General features: G+C 44.5%; 1 protein-coding gene across 2 annotated transcripts; it reads left to right on the top strand.

Moving 5' to 3' along the window:
• On the top strand, positions 7,934 to 15,478 carry SEC61G (Sec61 translocon gamma subunit). 2 transcript variants are annotated; one of them, XM_021063933.1, is made up of 4 exons: positions 7,934 to 8,396; positions 9,968 to 10,066; positions 11,807 to 11,909; positions 15,318 to 15,478. In XM_021063933.1, the coding sequence occupies exons 2-4, from the start codon at positions 9,973 to 9,975 to the stop codon at positions 15,325 to 15,327; spliced, it is 207 nt and encodes a 68-aa protein (XP_020919592.1). In that variant the 5' UTR covers positions 7,934 to 8,396; positions 9,968 to 9,972; the 3' UTR covers positions 15,328 to 15,478. The 2 variants fall into 2 exon arrangements, with proteins under 2 accessions (XP_020919592.1, XP_005667966.1); XM_005667909.3 differs by having other exon boundaries at positions 9,965 to 10,066.

Here is a 16,227-nt window from a genome sequence, read left to right as displayed (position 1 = left end):
ATGCATATCTTTAGCACAGGAAACACAGCTGGAGCCCGGCCCGCTGCCCTGTGCCTGCAGCTTTGTGCTACAGGCAGGGACAGAAGCAATGCTTGTCACCAGGCCACGGTTCCAAGGAGACAAACAGGATCCGAGCCGCATCTGCGATCTAGGCCTCAGCCACGGCAGCGCCAGATCCTTAACCCACTGAGCGAGGCCAGGGATCAAACCTGCGTCCTCACAGAGACAATGCTGGGTCCTTAACCCACTGAGCCACAACTGGGACTCCCTGTTGCCACTGCGTGTTAGCTGGGATAATTTTATAAAAAGTTTCCCCTCATCAATGATTTTGATTAGACTCTCTAGGAAAATCAGGGTAAAGGCTTGATTCTTTCACTTTATTGGCTAGTTTTCAAAATAATTAAATGCTTCCTTTATGTTCTCCAACGGGGACTGAGACGTTTTCACTATAAATGTACGGATTTAAACACACTTAGTGTGTTTCAGGGCACTGCATTTATCATCCTTATTGACATTAAATTGTCCCGTTTTGGGCCAGCAGGAAACTCTTCTGGTTAGCTCCTGAGGTCCTTTTGATAAAACTCCGCTAGTCTTCTAGTAAAACCGTCCAGGCTCATCCTGTGAGTTCCCTGCCTCCGCCTTGAGTCCTCGCCGCTTCTCCAAACAGTGCTTGGAGACTGAAATCCGGGGGGGGGGGGGGGGGTTGTCGGGAGACAGGTTTCCACAGTCTTTTCTTAGCCTCGCTGCTTCTGTTTTCTCTGCTGAAAACTCCATCTTGTCCTGCTTTACTTTACCCCATCTTCCTGCTTGAAACACAGTCTCAGTGACGGTAGATGACTTAAGCTTAAGAACAAAGATCAAAAGGCATTAAGTTATTCCTGGGGTCAGCTGAATGAGGACATAATGCGTTGGCCTAGGCACGCTGGACCTGTGCAGACTGGCACGTTTTTGCACAGCATGATATGTCCTGTTAAAATAAGAGAAAGAGGAACCTCATGGCCCCAGGGGCTTATGAGCAGAATATGCATCAGCAAGGAGAACGGGTGCAAACCTGGGCATCGGGTTGCCACAGATAGGCAAGGAAGCACAGTGGGGATTCTCTAGATGCGATGCAGAGATAGCTAAGACCAAGCTTCCTCAATGCTAATGATTGTTAAATGCCTAAAGGTCAGACTAAAAGCTTAGCCATCTACTGGCTATTTGACTTTTAAAATAATAAAAGAACTTTTAAAATAATAAAAGAGCTATATCCTGCACCTATAACCCCCTCCTCACTTGAGGTCATCCGAAAGAGCACAATACAAGCAGTGTGGTTTCTTGGTCACTGAGACCTTGAGTCCCCCAGTTCCCACCTTTAATTAAGATAAATGGCTCTGGGTCCTGTTTTCTGTTAACTTTTTCTTAAGTCCACAGCACCCGTTCTTCAGTCCGCACCTGCTGAGCTGGTCTTGGCAGGGGTGAAAGAGCTCACTGCTATTGAGTTCATCACTGTTTCTAGGCCTTTCAGGGGTTGGAACTAGGAAGTCTTGTTTATTCGCTTTCAGAGAAAATACTTGATAACTCATACTGACGTTTCCAATTCAAACCAAAGATGATAAGCTTTTAATTTAAACTTATCTATCATTAATCTGCTTTTCCATTCAGCAGCTCTGAAAATTCTGGTTTTCTTGACACTAACATAATCACTCACCTGCTTATCCCATAATACTCAAACATTACGGAATAACTTGGATACAGTGCAAGTTCGGTTCCAGACCACCACATTAAAGTAAATATTGCAATAAAGCAAGTCACACACATTTTCTGGTCTACACTATACTGAGTCTATTGAATGTGCAAAAGCATTCATTATGTCTAAAAAGCAATGTGCATGCCTTGACTAAAAAGTGCTTTATTGCTAAACAGTGCTAACCTTCACGTGAGCCTTCAGTGAAATGTAGTCTTTTTTTGCTGGTGGAGGGTTTGAAATATTGAATTACTAAAATGTGACGCAGAGACACAAAATGTGCAAATATCGTTGGAAAAATGGGTTTAATCTATTTGCTCAATGAAAGGTTGCCACAAACCTTCAATTAAAAAAAAAAAGAACTAAACCCCTCAAACCAAAAAAAAAAAACCCCAAATCTGTGAAGCACAATAAAGCAAAGTGCAATAAAACGAGATGTCTGTAACAGTCTCAAACAATAACCAACTATCCCACCAAAAGCGCAATGACTAAAATCTCTTCAAGATTCCTACACTTTTCATTTCATCTTTATACCACACAGATACTCTTCCAAAGTCTTTTTGGAGTAATTGCTCTATGTTTCCTTTACTTTCAAGTCTTAGGAATTGCTTTTTGAAAAATAAATGAGTTTTTAAATAATCCTACAAAATATTTACACAGTTCCAAAATGACAACGACTAGTTATGTTCAATTAGGTTTAGCTTCTATCCCTGTTCCACCCTATAGGTAATTGTATAATTTTAGAAGTTCCTCATTCCCTTTAAAAATTAAATATATATATGTGCTATGTATATATGGTGCCTCCCCCCCTTATCAAGATCTTGGTCAGAGATACAGAATTGGGAATAATCTAGTCATAGCAGGTGGAGCACCAATTGGGAATAATCTAGTCATAGCAGGTGGAACAGAAGAGAAGTAGTCAGAGAGCGGAAACACAGAATTTACAAAACGACTGTAGACCGGCTGCCAGAAGCAGCGCTTATGCAGCTCAATATTAAAAAAACAACAACAACAAACCACCCAATCTAAAGATGGGCCTAAGACCTAATAGACTTTTCTCCAAAGAAGACATACAGATGGGCAAAAAACGCATGTGAAAAGATACTCAGCATCACTAATTATTAGAGAAATGCTAATCAAAACTGCAAGAGGTATCACTTCCTACCAGTCAGAATGGCCATCATTAGTAAGTCTAGGAACAACAAATGCTGGAGACGGTGTGGAGAAAAGGGAACCTCCTACGCCATTGGTGGGAAGGTAAACCACTATGGGAAAGGGCATGGAGGCTTCTCAGGAAACTAAATGTGGACCACCCTGTGATCCTGCAATCCCACCCCTGGGCATAGAGCAGGACAAAACTACAATTCAAAAAGATACATGTACCTGTATGTTCACAGCAGCACTATTCACAATAGCCAAGACATGGAAACAATGTAAACGTCCATCAATAGACAAATGGATTAAGCAGATGCAGTCCATATACACAATGGAGTATTACTCAGGCATAAAAAAGAAGGAAGTGATGCTATTTCCAGCATCATGGATGGACCCAGAGATTCTCATACTAAGAGAAGTAAGTCAGAAAGAGAAAGACAAATACAAATACCACATGGTATCATTTCTCTGTAGAATCTAAAAAACTGATACAAATGAACTTATTTACAGAAGAGAAACAGACTCACAGAAAAGAACTCACCCTATCAAAGGGGAGTGGTCCAAGGGAGGATGGACTGGGGGTTTGGGACTGGCATATGCAACCTATTGTATACGGAATGATTGGGCAAAGGGACCTGCTGTTGTAGAACTGGGAATTCTACCCAATATTCTGCGATAACCTATATGGGAAAAGAAACTGAGAAAGAATAGATATATGTGTATGTCACTGAATCACTGCTGTACAGCAGAAACTAACACAGCATCGTAAGTCAACTATACTTCAGTAAACATTATTAACATGAGGATAAAATGTTGTATTGTTCAGTGAATACCCACACAACCACAACTAGGAGTTTGCAGTGTCTGCTTCCTTGTACCTGTAACTTCATTCCTGTCAGCAGTTATATCATTTAACCAGATTTAGGATTCAATATCTGGGTACACTCTTTATTTTTTTTAGGAAGAATGCAGACTTTAAGAAAACCCATTTGATGGGTTGTGAGAAATGCATACAGTGTGGCTATGGACTGCTGCCTGTGTCCCCCTCAAATTCATCGATGGAAGCGCTAAGGTGATGGCACTTAGAGGAGGGGCCTTTGGCAGGAAGCAGGCCATGAGGGTGGGGCTCCAGGGCTGGGATTGGCAACCGTGCGTGGACACCAGGAGAAGGCAGACCTCTGTAAACCAGGATGACACTGTCTATGGAGAACCCAGCCATGCTGGCACCCCGATCTGGAACTTCCGTCTCCCAGAGCCGTGGGAAATACTGGCTCATTGTTCATGCCATCCAGTTGATGGTATTCTGCTGAAGTCGTCTGAACCAAGACCCCCGTGTAACCCAGTCCTTGTCAAGATCTATCACTTTCACTCCTCAATTCCCTCGTTCTCCTGCTCAATCCCCACCCCGACAAGCATTGTTCTCTCCGTACCTTAATTCTGCCTTGTCTAGAACTTCTTACAAACTTACAGCACTTACTCTCTTCCATAGCCTTCTTCCACGCACTCTCTGATAGTCACCAGTGTTGTTGCATACACACACACACACACACACACACACAGACACATACATGTATATACACCCACGTATATATTTTCTCAGTTGTGCAACTGCATTTCATTGGGGAAATAGATCTTTTTGTTCATCCATTCACCTGCTGATGGACTCCTGACTCACTTTTAGTTTTTCGGCTGTATATTCGTACAAGCCTTTTGTGATTATATTTGTCTATCTCTTCTGTAAATAAGAGTTCAATAAAATTGACATGAGGGTCATAGTTTTATAAAACTATGTACCATTTTACACTCCTACCAACAGCTATAAGAGTTCTGATTAAACTGTACTTAACGTCCAGATTTGATGTGGTCCATCTTTTGAAGCATTCTCATGTGCAGTAGTATCTTGCAGCTTGATATACTATATTCTCATTATCATTTAGTTCAAATTATTTTCTAACTTCCCTCCTGATTTCTTCTTGACTCTTTGGATTTTCTTTTATTTAGAAGTCTGTTATTTAACTTTCAAAATAGTTGGGATTTTTTCCTAGGTATCTTGCCGTTAGAGATTTATATTTTAATTCCACAGTGGTCAGAAAAAAGCAATGTGTGATTGAAATATTTTCTTATACAAGACTTGTTTTATAACCCAGTATGGCCTATCTTGGTAAAGTTACCATGTGCACTTGAAAATAATGTATGTTTACGGTTTGGGGGAGAAAGTGCTTCACTTGTAGACTAATTCAGATTTTTTTTTTCTTTTTGCCGATTTTCTTTTTTATCTAATGCTATAAATTGCTGAAAAAGACTGTTAAAATCTCCCTCTTATTTGTAGAGTTGACCTTTGTTATTTTTTTATTTGTATTTTTTGTCTTTGCCTTTTCTAGGGTGGCTCCCATGACATATGGAGGTTCCCAGGCTAGGGGTCTAATCGGAGCTATCGCCGCCGGCCTACACCTGAGCCACAGCAACGCGAGATCCAAGCCGCACCTGTGACCTACACCACAGCTCACGGCACGCTGGATCCTTAACCCACTGAGCAAGGCCAGGAACTAAACCACAACCTCATGGTTCCTAGTTGGATTCATTAACCACTGCACCACGACGGGAACTCCAACTTTTTGTTAATTATTGTTTCATGTATTTTGAAGCTCAGTTATTAGGGACACACAAATTTATAACTGATATACCTTTTTGATGAAGGGTAAACCTCTTATCATTATCAAAATGCCCCCCTTTTTATCTTCAGTAGTTCCTATGTTAAAGTCTACATTATCTAATATTGTCAGATGTCAGCAAATCCTGGTACCAAATTCTGACGAAGTCTTCTTACTGTTTGTACTTCCATCTACTTGCTTGCAACCTACGTGTCGTCCTATTCACAGTGTGTTTATGCAATCAGCATAGAGTTAAATCTTAGTGTTTTTTAAAATCACTTTGACCTCTGTTTTGTTGTTGTTGTTGTTGTTGTTGTTGGGCTGAGCTCACAGCATGTGGAAGTTCTGGGACCAGGGACTGAACCTGAGCCACAGCAGTACCCAGAGCCACAGCAATGACACCACCAGGTTCTCAGCCTGCCGAGTCACCAGGGAGCTCCCCGAGGTGTTTTTTTAAGGGGACTCTTTAAATATAAAAATTATATTTAGATGTAATGAGATTATAGATGTGGTTATATTTGTTTTTCTGTTTTATTTGTTTGGTATTTTGGACTGCTTTGTTTTTCATTTTGCTCTCTTCTTCCTTTCCTACCTTCTTTTAGGTTAACTGTGTATTTCTCCGAGCACCATTCTGATACATGACGGATTTTTCAGCTTTACAGCTTTGCAATTTTAATTTATTTTAGCGTTGGATTCTTAACATAGTCCTACTAGCATACCACTTCATGAGAAATATAAGAATGTTGCAGTGGTGTAGTTCCACTCTCCCCTTCCCCAGGAAAGGCTGTGTTGCACTTGTATAACATTTGGTATTTCCAAATCTACATGCATAAGTTCTGAATTCAAGGAGGAACTCTAATCACTTACACGTGAAGATATATGTGTGTATGCGTGTGTGTATATATATATATTCATTTAAATATCAGGGCTATAAAGGGTCAGCGTGGCGGCCATAATATAAGTATGTTGGGGCGATGGACATAGCTTTCTTTCCAGGTAAGAGCCGAGGTTTTCCAGGTATGTGATGAAATGATTTCAGGTTTTTGTTCCATGTCACAGAAAAACACTGGAGCCTGTGGACACTTACTTCACAGGATATTTGACTACAGGATGTGTTGGGATTGAAGCAGAGTAGAAATTTTTCAAAGCAGGGGTCTGTGACACACATCTTCTCTTAGCCTAACAAAGGAGCATGACCAGGGCACCACAGGAATAAAGGCAGTTCAGGACCAGCTGAGTGCTGAGTTCACATGTGTGAAAGCGTCAGTTCCTAAAGTAAAGTTTCTAATATCTACACGTCCAGATAGTCTGATTGAGTGGGTTGGGTCAGGAATCTATATTTTACAGAGTGTCCACACACTGTCCTGAGGGTGGTCCATACTGATGGCAAAATTCATAGGGAACTCTGCCTCAGTTTTAAGAATGTTAAGACTTTTCTGGACAGACTGGCGTGTCTGAGTTACTCCTCATTCCTAGGCCTTTAGCCCAGGTGACATCTGCGGAGAGGCCTGCAGTGACCTTGATTCCGCCCTCTCCACAACCCCCTCTTTAGTTGCCATGTAGCTTCCTTCATAATCATTTTGTTCTCTTGTTCCCCTCCCTACCCTGCGCGTTCCCTTACAAGACCATGATAGGAGGGTATGACAAGTCTGGCTTATCCAGAACACCTAGTAGAGCGTTATACACAGTAGATGCTCGATAAATAATGGTCAAAAGAGCTTTTCATTTTAAAAACACAGGATCACAGGCTGACAAGTTCACCAGTGACCACCTTGTGTCCGTGTCTGCAAATCCACACATAACACACACATGTTGTTCTAAGTCCCCAGTGCAAATCCAGAGAACCCCAAATGACGGCCTCAGCCCAGCGGAAGTCCCAGGACGGCACGGAGGAAGGCCAGGTTTGGGGTGGGAGACCGTCTCCCGTTAGGTCTGTCATAGAAAACACCACGTTGCTTATAGTTTCACTTCGACTAATAAAATTAAATACGCGTTGCTGTGGCTCTGGCGTAGGCCGGCGGCTACAGCTCCGATTCGACCCCTAGCCTGGGACCCTCCATAGGCCGCGGGAGCGGCCCAAGAAATGGCAAAAAAAAAAAAAGACAAAAAAAAAAAATTTAAGTAAAATTAAATACAAAAAGTCACCGCCCGCGACGAAGCCCATAGGAGCCAATGGCCCGACCGCTGGGCCTTCCAGCAAAGGTGACCCGATCGAGAAGCAACCAGCCGTGAGCAGGCCAGGCCACGCGTGCCCCGGCCCCCGACCTGCCCACACTGCGGAGGGCCCGCGAGCACGCCCCGCCCACAGTGGGAGGGCCTGCGAGCACGCCCCGCCCCACGACCCGCGGTCAAGGGAGGGCCTGCGAGCGTGCCCCACCCGTGCCCCGCCCACACCGCCCCCGGGGCCTCAGCCGCACTCCGTGCGCAGGTCCGAGAGCAGGGCCTAGGCGTCCGACTGCGCCTGCGCGCCCACGTCGCTCCAATGGGCCAATGAAACGGAGGGGTGGGCGGGTGGTAGCCGGGCCGGCTTCCGGTTCCGGTGGGCGTCTGCGTACTCTTGTGTTACTTGTCTCTGGAGCCGGAGCCGGCGGTGGGTCGGTGGGGTTGGGTCTGGCGCCCACCCGGCGGAGGGCCTAGGAGCACGCCCCGCCCACGCTGCACCCGGAGCGTTGGCCACACTGTGCGTGCCCGTCAGCGAGAGAGGCCGAGGCGTCCTACTGCGGCTGCGCGCTGACGTCGCTCCAATGGGCCAATGAACGGAGAGGTGAGCGGGCGGTAGCCGAGCCCGGCTTCCGGTTCCGGTGGGCGTCTGTGTGCGGACTCTTGTGCTACGTGTCTCTAGAGTCGGAGGCGGCGGCGAGAAGGTGAGTTCCCGTGCGGCGGGCGCTGGGGCCACCTGTGGGGGCTAGCGGAGACGGCGGGCGTGGGCCAGCCCTCCGGCCGCCTTCCTGCAGGGCGTCGGGGACGAGGCCCCCAGGCTGAGCTCTGGCCCCGGGCGGGGCGTTGCATCCCCGCCTCGGCCACCCGTGCGGGGTCGCTTTCGGCGGAGGGTCCCGCGGGGCTTGCGTCTGGGGCGGTGGGGCGGAGTGACCGGGAGAGCGCAGTCCCGGCCTGTGGGATGGGAGGGTGGGGCTGGGCCGGGGGATCCTACTGGGTTTCAGGCCGCTTCCCTGATGCTCGGTGCAGAGGGCTGGGTGTTGTGCGTTGTGTTTGGAGAAAGGGCCCTTCGGTTTCATCGCCGAGGACAGGTGTGTAGGAGGGACCCAGCGTAGCTGGCCCAGGATGTTCGTAGAGTTCCTAGCGTGCTTTAGTGTTTCATATGCATTATTCCACAGTGGGTGAGAGAACTGGGCCTGGAGAGGCTGAAAAAAGGGAAGAAAGGGATTTGAACCACCACCTTCTCTTACGGGTGGCATTCATTCATTCATTCATTCATTCTGCAGAAATTTATAGAGTATTTGTGTGCCTGGCCTCTGCCGCAAGCACTAGAAATAAAGTACCAACAGTGAGCTGGCTTCCTTAGCTCTATACCGGGTGGCCCTGCTCTTCTGCAATAGGGTTCTCAAAAGAAACTATGTGGTAAAACATGTAGCCCTTTTTCCTTAAAAGGTGTGTCCACATGTAAAGATTTAGAGTTTAGCTGATAGCTTCTCAGAACCTGGATATCTGTTCAGCCAGTCTTTGGAATTTGAAAATTTTGTACCTAGTAGTCCATGGACTCTTCAAGTGTTGTTTGGCCGAGGTTTGGAACAATCTGAACCACATTTGTCTCCACTCTAGACTTGCAGCACCACAGTTGACATTCACCTCACTGGACACTGGTGTCTGTGGAGTTTATAATAAAATGTAGGAAGTACTTACTGAGTCCTGATGCTGTTAGTTCCTCCTCAGAAGGAAGACAGCAGGGTGGGTCAGGAGTGGGTGTCTCCTCAGGGGCTTAGCCTTAGCAGTGAGAGCCCTATGACATTAAGAGCTTGTGCCCTTTGTCGCTGATAACAATTTGGGCCAAACCTGTGTTGTCTAACTGCCTTTGTTTTGATGCTCTGCTGGGGATTCCAAAAATAATGTCACTTCACACTTGTGAGTCTGTTCCCCCCCCATGAGAAGAAATTGACCCATATCAGGTTAGTCTCATTTACATTTTTTTCATTTCTTTTTAGGGCTGCATCTGCAGCATATGGAAGTTCCCAGGCTAGGGGTTGAATTGGAGCTACAGCTGCCAGTCTACACCACAGCTCACAGCAATACTAAATCCTTAATCCACTGAGGGAGGCCAGGGATCAAACCCACATCCTCATGAATACTAGGTGGGTTCTTAACCTGCTGAGCCACAGCCAGAACTCCTCATTTACATGGTGACATAACTCAGGAGAACTTTGCTGTATAATAAATTACACCAGTGAGCATCTTTTCTGTTTGTTTGTTTTTTCAGTAGGCATCATGGATCAGGTGATGCAGTTCGTTGAGCCAAGTCGGCAGTTTGTGAAGGACTCCATTCGGCTGGTTAAAAGATGCACCAAACCTGATAGAAAAGGTAGTAGCTTTGACATGAAAGAAAAAAAATCAGACCTTTGCATTTTCTAAGGCTTTTATTTGATTAATGTCTTCCTGTTTAATAACATTTTTATTTATTTTGCTTTATGGCTTTTTCATATTTTTTCCTAAATTTTGTGTGCTTTTTATACACCTTATAAGTTTATCTGTTTTATGTATTTTCTAATCATGTAAGATTATTTGTTGGAGCCTTATATTCCATGGTGCTTTTGCCCTAGTCCTATTTCATGACTTCAGAGTTTTCAGTGTCTTTCATAGTTCCGCTCTGGAAAATCTTGTGCAGCTGGCCCTGCTGTGCCATTTCCCTCCCCACCCCCATTCTTCCCTAAACAAAAAAGATCTTCACAAGAAATCAACAATTTAGTTACTGCCAGCCTAGAAAGTTTAATTTTTTATCATAATTCATGTGTTAAAAGGTACATCAGAATTTGTCTGTCTTTGTTCATTTATTGACAGCTGCCTGGGAATATAATAGAGAATATAATATAATGCATTATATGACATATAGAGTATATAGATAATATAATACCAAAAAGTGTAATAGGGAGTAGTCCTTGCTGCTGTAGAGCTTAGAATCTTTGATGGAGGACAGTCATAACCAAAGTGTCGTGAAAGGAATAGAGGCCTGCTTGGCCTCATTTAATGGAACCAGCCGCGTCCAGAGTGCCCGGAGCACATCCCTGTAGAAAGAACGTTAAGTGGGAACATGATGTGGGTCTGAAACCACTGCATAAAATTGTACTCAACCCGATTTGGATTTTCAAGCATTATTTTTGGCTTAATTATGATATCAAATAGGCTGGACCTATTGTTTATAAAAAGTTATGTTCTGTGCTCTTATAATTGATATTTTTAGCAATGTTACCAAATTTTTAAGACAAATACTGTGTATCTTCTCTGTTCTTCATTTTTTTTTTGGTGTTCTGGTCATTTGCTAAGAAGGTAAAATTTCACTGCTTGTTGATGGCTTCACTAGCATGAACAGGCATTTTATTTTATTTATTTGTATATTTACTTTTCGGCTGCTCTGCAGCATGTGGAGTTCCCAGGCCAGGGATCAGATCTGAACCACTGTCACAATCTAAGCTGGAGCTGCAACAAGGCTGCATTCTTTTTTTTTTTTTTTTTGTCTTTTTGTCTTTTTTCTTTTTAGGGCTGCACCCACGGCATATGGAGGTTCCCAGGCTAGGGGTCTAATCAGAGCTACAGCTGCTGGCCTACACCACAGCCACAGCAACATGGGATCCCAGCCGCATCTGTGACCTACACCCCAGCTCACGGCAACGCCAGATCCTTTACCCACTGAGCGAGGCCAGAATTGAACCCGCAACCTCATGGTTCCTAGTCGGATTTGTTTCTGCTGCACCACGACTGGAGGTCCAAGGCTGGATTCTTAACTCCCTGTGCTGGACCGGGGATCAGACCTGTGTCCCAGCACTCCCAAGACGCTGCGATCCCATTGTGCCACAGCCAGTGAGAACTCCCATGCATTTTATTTTTATGTTTCCTTAAATGCCAGTAAAATATGAAAATATAAAAATCTGTCAAATAATTTACTATTAATACTGTAATATTTTGTTTTGTTTAAAAGTATGTACTTATCAGGAGAAGGGTCCATTTGTAAGTTTATAACACTGCTAGTTTGTTTGTTTTTTTTTTTTTATCTATATGTACAGTGAGAGTGCAAAAAATAATGTAAACTTTGTGTTTTTACATCTAGAGTTCCAGAAGATTGCCATGGCAACAGCAATAGGATTTGCTATAATGGGATTCATTGGTTTTTTTGTGAAATTGATCCATATTCCTATTAATAACATCATTGTGTAAGTAAACTTTTTGAAATAGACCGTATCTGAGATGGAGTGAAAAGGCAAGTTATTGGAATTGACAGCTGCTATCTGTTAATACACATGTGTTTTTGACTTTTTGATGTGGTAGAGTCTGCTGATGTTTATTGAGTACCAGATAATTCACAGTGACTCTATATCTTACGTAATAGCTGCTCTGTTGTAGGCACTAATTATTTTTAATGAAAACGATCAGGGAGGTGAGTTAAAGACACTCAGTATGAGGCCAAGCAAGTATTCAGTGACAGAATAGGTAATCAGATCCAGGTCCTCTTTGTGCCGTGTCCTCGCCTGTCAGCAAGGCTTCCGAGGTGCAGAGGAACTGCTCCCCACCTGAAAATCCCCTTGGTGGTGGACTTCGCGCCCTGGACCGGATGCTTAGGTCGGACCCTCTTTCTTGGCACTTTTCAGCTGTCATGACCGTGGACAGCCCACCTTGCTGCCCTGTGCCCAGTTCATTCAGTGAGGGCAGTGGTTCTTCCTCGTGTTAGAGGAAGGATCTGTGACTTAGGCAGGTAGGAACCTGGACGGAAGTTGTGGTTACTGTGATGAGGCATTGATGCTGGTGGGAGGGCGTTTTAACCTTTAGGGGTGTTAGCGAGGAGGAGAGAAGACCAGAAAACACTGGGATTACCTTATTTTCTGAATGCTTTTGCCTCTAGGAGTCACCCCAGGTTGATGGAACACCTTCGGCAGTGTGCACTTAGCGGGGTCGGCTGTGGGCGGTTGTGTTGGGTGTAAGGACTTAGTGGAGTTGCAGTACTTACTTGCTCTGTGGTTTTTGTATACGCTTAAGCCTCTGAGCCTTCGCTGTCATTTAGATAATCATAAGATGAGCCTTTTAGGCTTATTTTATAGGATTTAAGTGCCAGATGTTTTACTATGGATGCCGGTGGAGATTGTCTTTGAAATGGCAAGTGACTGGTTGCGTGATATAAGATGGATCTCTTTCTTTTTTCTTTTTTTTTTTTGTCTTTTTGCCTTTTCTAGGGCTGCTCCCCCGGCATATGGAGGTTCCTCGGCTAGGGGTCCAGTCGGAGCTGTCGCCGCCAGCCTACGCCAGAGCCACAGCAACATGGGAACCGAACCGCGTCTGTAACCTACACCACAGCTCACAGCAACGCCATATCCTTAACCCACTGAGCAAGGCCAGGGATCGAACCCGCAACCCCATAGTTCCTAGTTGGATTCATTAACCACTGCGCCACGATGGGAACTCCTCAGTGGATTTCTTAAGTAGGTTATCGTAGCTGTTACGCACAAGTACGCGGAGGGATAGTTTAGGATCATGGAAAGTTCGATCTGGAAAGGACCAAGTCTCAGATCTCCTCCATGAGTTCAGAAATCTCTGTTAATGGTCCTCATGAGAAGTGCCAGTTGTGGGATCGTGGAATCCTGAGTGAATCCTAAAACAGAATTAGGAAAGCTGAGCCTCCATGGCCCTGGGCTCCTGTGATTTCAGGGGCGGGGGTAGCGTCGGTGAGCCCCCTGCCTCCAGGCTGTGTCCGAGGCAGTGGGACTGACGGTGCTTCTTTAGGTGGCTGTGTTCACTGATTGGTCATGCAGTACTAGTACATGACCGTACCTCTGTGTTTTGTCGTGTGTGCGTGTGTGTACACACTGCAGAACCTCGTCCAGAGCGCTCTTGGCCCATCGAGAGCCTGGAGTTGGTATTTGTTGATGAAGGGAACAGCTTCTGGTTCTGTACTTCTGATGCGTGTGATGGTGATAATAGTTGCTGACACTGACGGAGCACTTGCTGTGAGCTGGGGACCTTTCAAACTGCTGGGACAGCCCTTGAGGTTGGCAGTATCATCATCTCCGTTGCATGGGAGCTGAGGCATGAGGGAAGCAGGCAGCACTTGTGTCACATGCCTGTTCGTGAAGCTCAGCCCCTGGCTGGGAGCCTGGGTCCCGCTGCTGTGTAGACCGCCTCTGCTCCTGGTTCTTTTGGAGACACTGCTCTTTCTGGGTCACCTGCCTCACTTGGGCTCCAGTTGGCATTTCATGAGCCTCTCAAAATCCAGTGCTTGCTTAGAGCCCAGTGCCTGCTCGGGTGCTTTCTTGCTATCGGCTGAAATCTTCCGTTCCTCTCGAATGACCGCTGCAGTGAGTGGAGGACGCCTGGATTTTTAATCTGTACGGTGTTGTTACTCATCCCAGTGTCGGGTTGGCACATGTTTTAGTTCGTTATCTGCCTTGCGGCCTAAAGTACCTTTTAGGAGAGAGCACGCTCAGCGCGTCCCTCTGGGGTTGAGACTCTTTCGTCCGTCAGTTGTTCCCAGTAGATTTTTGAAACCAGTGTTAGAAATTTGCTTTCTCTGAATTCTCATTTCCGCAGCAGGCACCCTTACTGTCAGAGAATGTTGAACTGTGACTTTTTGGAAGCAAGTTGCTTAGAAAACTTTCCTTCTAGTAACGAAATTATTTCAGAGTTTAAAGAGTTAAAAATCTATCTTTAGATAGTTTTTACATTAAAATGAAGGCCAAGTAAAACATTTTTTGAGATAGGCTTTCAGAAAATTTACTCGTTTCATGATATGCTGTGAGAGGTATAAAACTAAGAAATCTTCTTCCTGCTGGGAAGAGCCTAAATCTCTCTTTAAATTGTTTTGAGATGTTAGCAAATAGAATATAAACACAAGCTTCTTTCTCATTAGGCTGAATCACCACATTTTTTTCCCCTTATGATGAAATTTTTTTCTCTTCTGTACAGGCAAAATTAATATCCACGGGGTTATGATTTGAAGGAGTTACATATTTTGGGGTGTTTGAGTTTCGGCAATACCATTTAGTGATAAAGCACCTACAATACTTAGCATTAAAGTAAAGATACAGGAGGATTTGCTTTGGGAGTGGTGCTTTCATCTAGTACTGGAATTGTTCTTTCTCAGACACCACAGTTCTAAAGTATGTCTTGTATACAGTTTTAATGTTTATGCTTTTGAAACGTAGAAGTTCTGTAGAATAGGTGATTTTTTCATTAATAAACCAGGATTTGAGTGACCGTGGTAAGATACACTAGTGCTAGTCTGTATCCTTGACTCCAAATGACTGATAGTACAGCACATGGGAAGTTTTCGACCAGCCATCCTGTTACATAACAAGGTGTTAGGCTAGACGGTTAAGCCTGCCTCCCAGACGAAGACTCTGGCTCTGGGCAGGTACGCCTGTTCCAGCAGCCACGTCGTCTGTAAGCCCTTTTCAGTTCCAGGATTTTCAGGTTTGGTTTCTCTCTTTGGTGCTCTTTTGGGGGAATGTAGGTGTGGGTCCCAAATAGCTGGTTTTGGCTCCATAAAATTTTACAGCGTGTTGCATTTCAATTATTATTATTAAAGTCTTAGGTACACTCAAAATTGACCGTCTTTCTCCTTTCTGTTACAGTGGTGGCTGAATACCTTTTTAAAACAGTGTTTTTCGTCTTGGGGATTGATGAACAAGTGAGGATTCAAGAAGCTCATGGAGTGAAAATTTGCCTGTATCTTTTGTGTTTTTTTTTCTTCCAAGATTTTTTTTATTTCTAAATTAAAATAATTTCAAAGTAGATAAGTAGATGAACTTCTCTTTTTTCCATCACAGTTACTTATCACATCTTAATGACAGGAAATAACGGGTTCTTTTCCCTTTTGCCTTTCTTTCCTTCCATCTCGCATTTTTTGGTTTATAGGAGAAATTAAGGGCATCATGGAATATTGGTCTTAGTGAGTGCCGCTCCCTTGGATAAGTGCCTTCCCCTCGTGGAGGAAGAAATGGCAAAAGGGAAGGATGGTGGAGGTGGTGAGAGAGTTTGAGGGGCTAGAAATGTTGTCCCGAAGCCTCGAAGCCTAGTCGGTGGTCAGAGCCCCTCTAGAGGTTCACGCGCTCTTAGAAACAGCTTCCTGGAAGCGCTGGTTAGAAGCCTGAAAGTGAGAGCTGCTCTTCAGATAAACTGTGATGAGTCACGCAGTCGTAAACATGGGAGTTCTGAGTAGTTTAAAGGATTTACTCATAATTGAACGTGAGATGAAAAGGGGCCTTGTCTTTTTTTTCTTAAAAAAATAGTAGTAGAAAAGTGACACAATGTCATCTCAGTTTTATTTAGAACACTTATTAATCTGTTAATTCAGTGTTCAGTATTGCACTTTCTCAAGTTGTAATATTTTTTGAAGAGTTGGTTACGCACATTTGGAACGTGTCCTCTGCTTCCTAGTGAATCAGGTAGGCAGCTGTGCGCTTTCTTCTGTCACGGCCACAGGTCCCACGTGACGTCCCTGTCTGTGCAGCCACCGCCCTTCCCAGAGAGCAGTCCGCTTGC

Source organism: Sus scrofa, chromosome 9 (genome assembly GCF_000003025.6).
Source record: "Sus scrofa isolate TJ Tabasco breed Duroc chromosome 9, Sscrofa11.1, whole genome shotgun sequence".
In the NCBI taxonomy this organism is placed as follows: domain Eukaryota; kingdom Metazoa; phylum Chordata; class Mammalia; order Artiodactyla; family Suidae; genus Sus; species Sus scrofa.
This window is presented reverse-complemented; position numbering and strand designations above follow the sequence as displayed.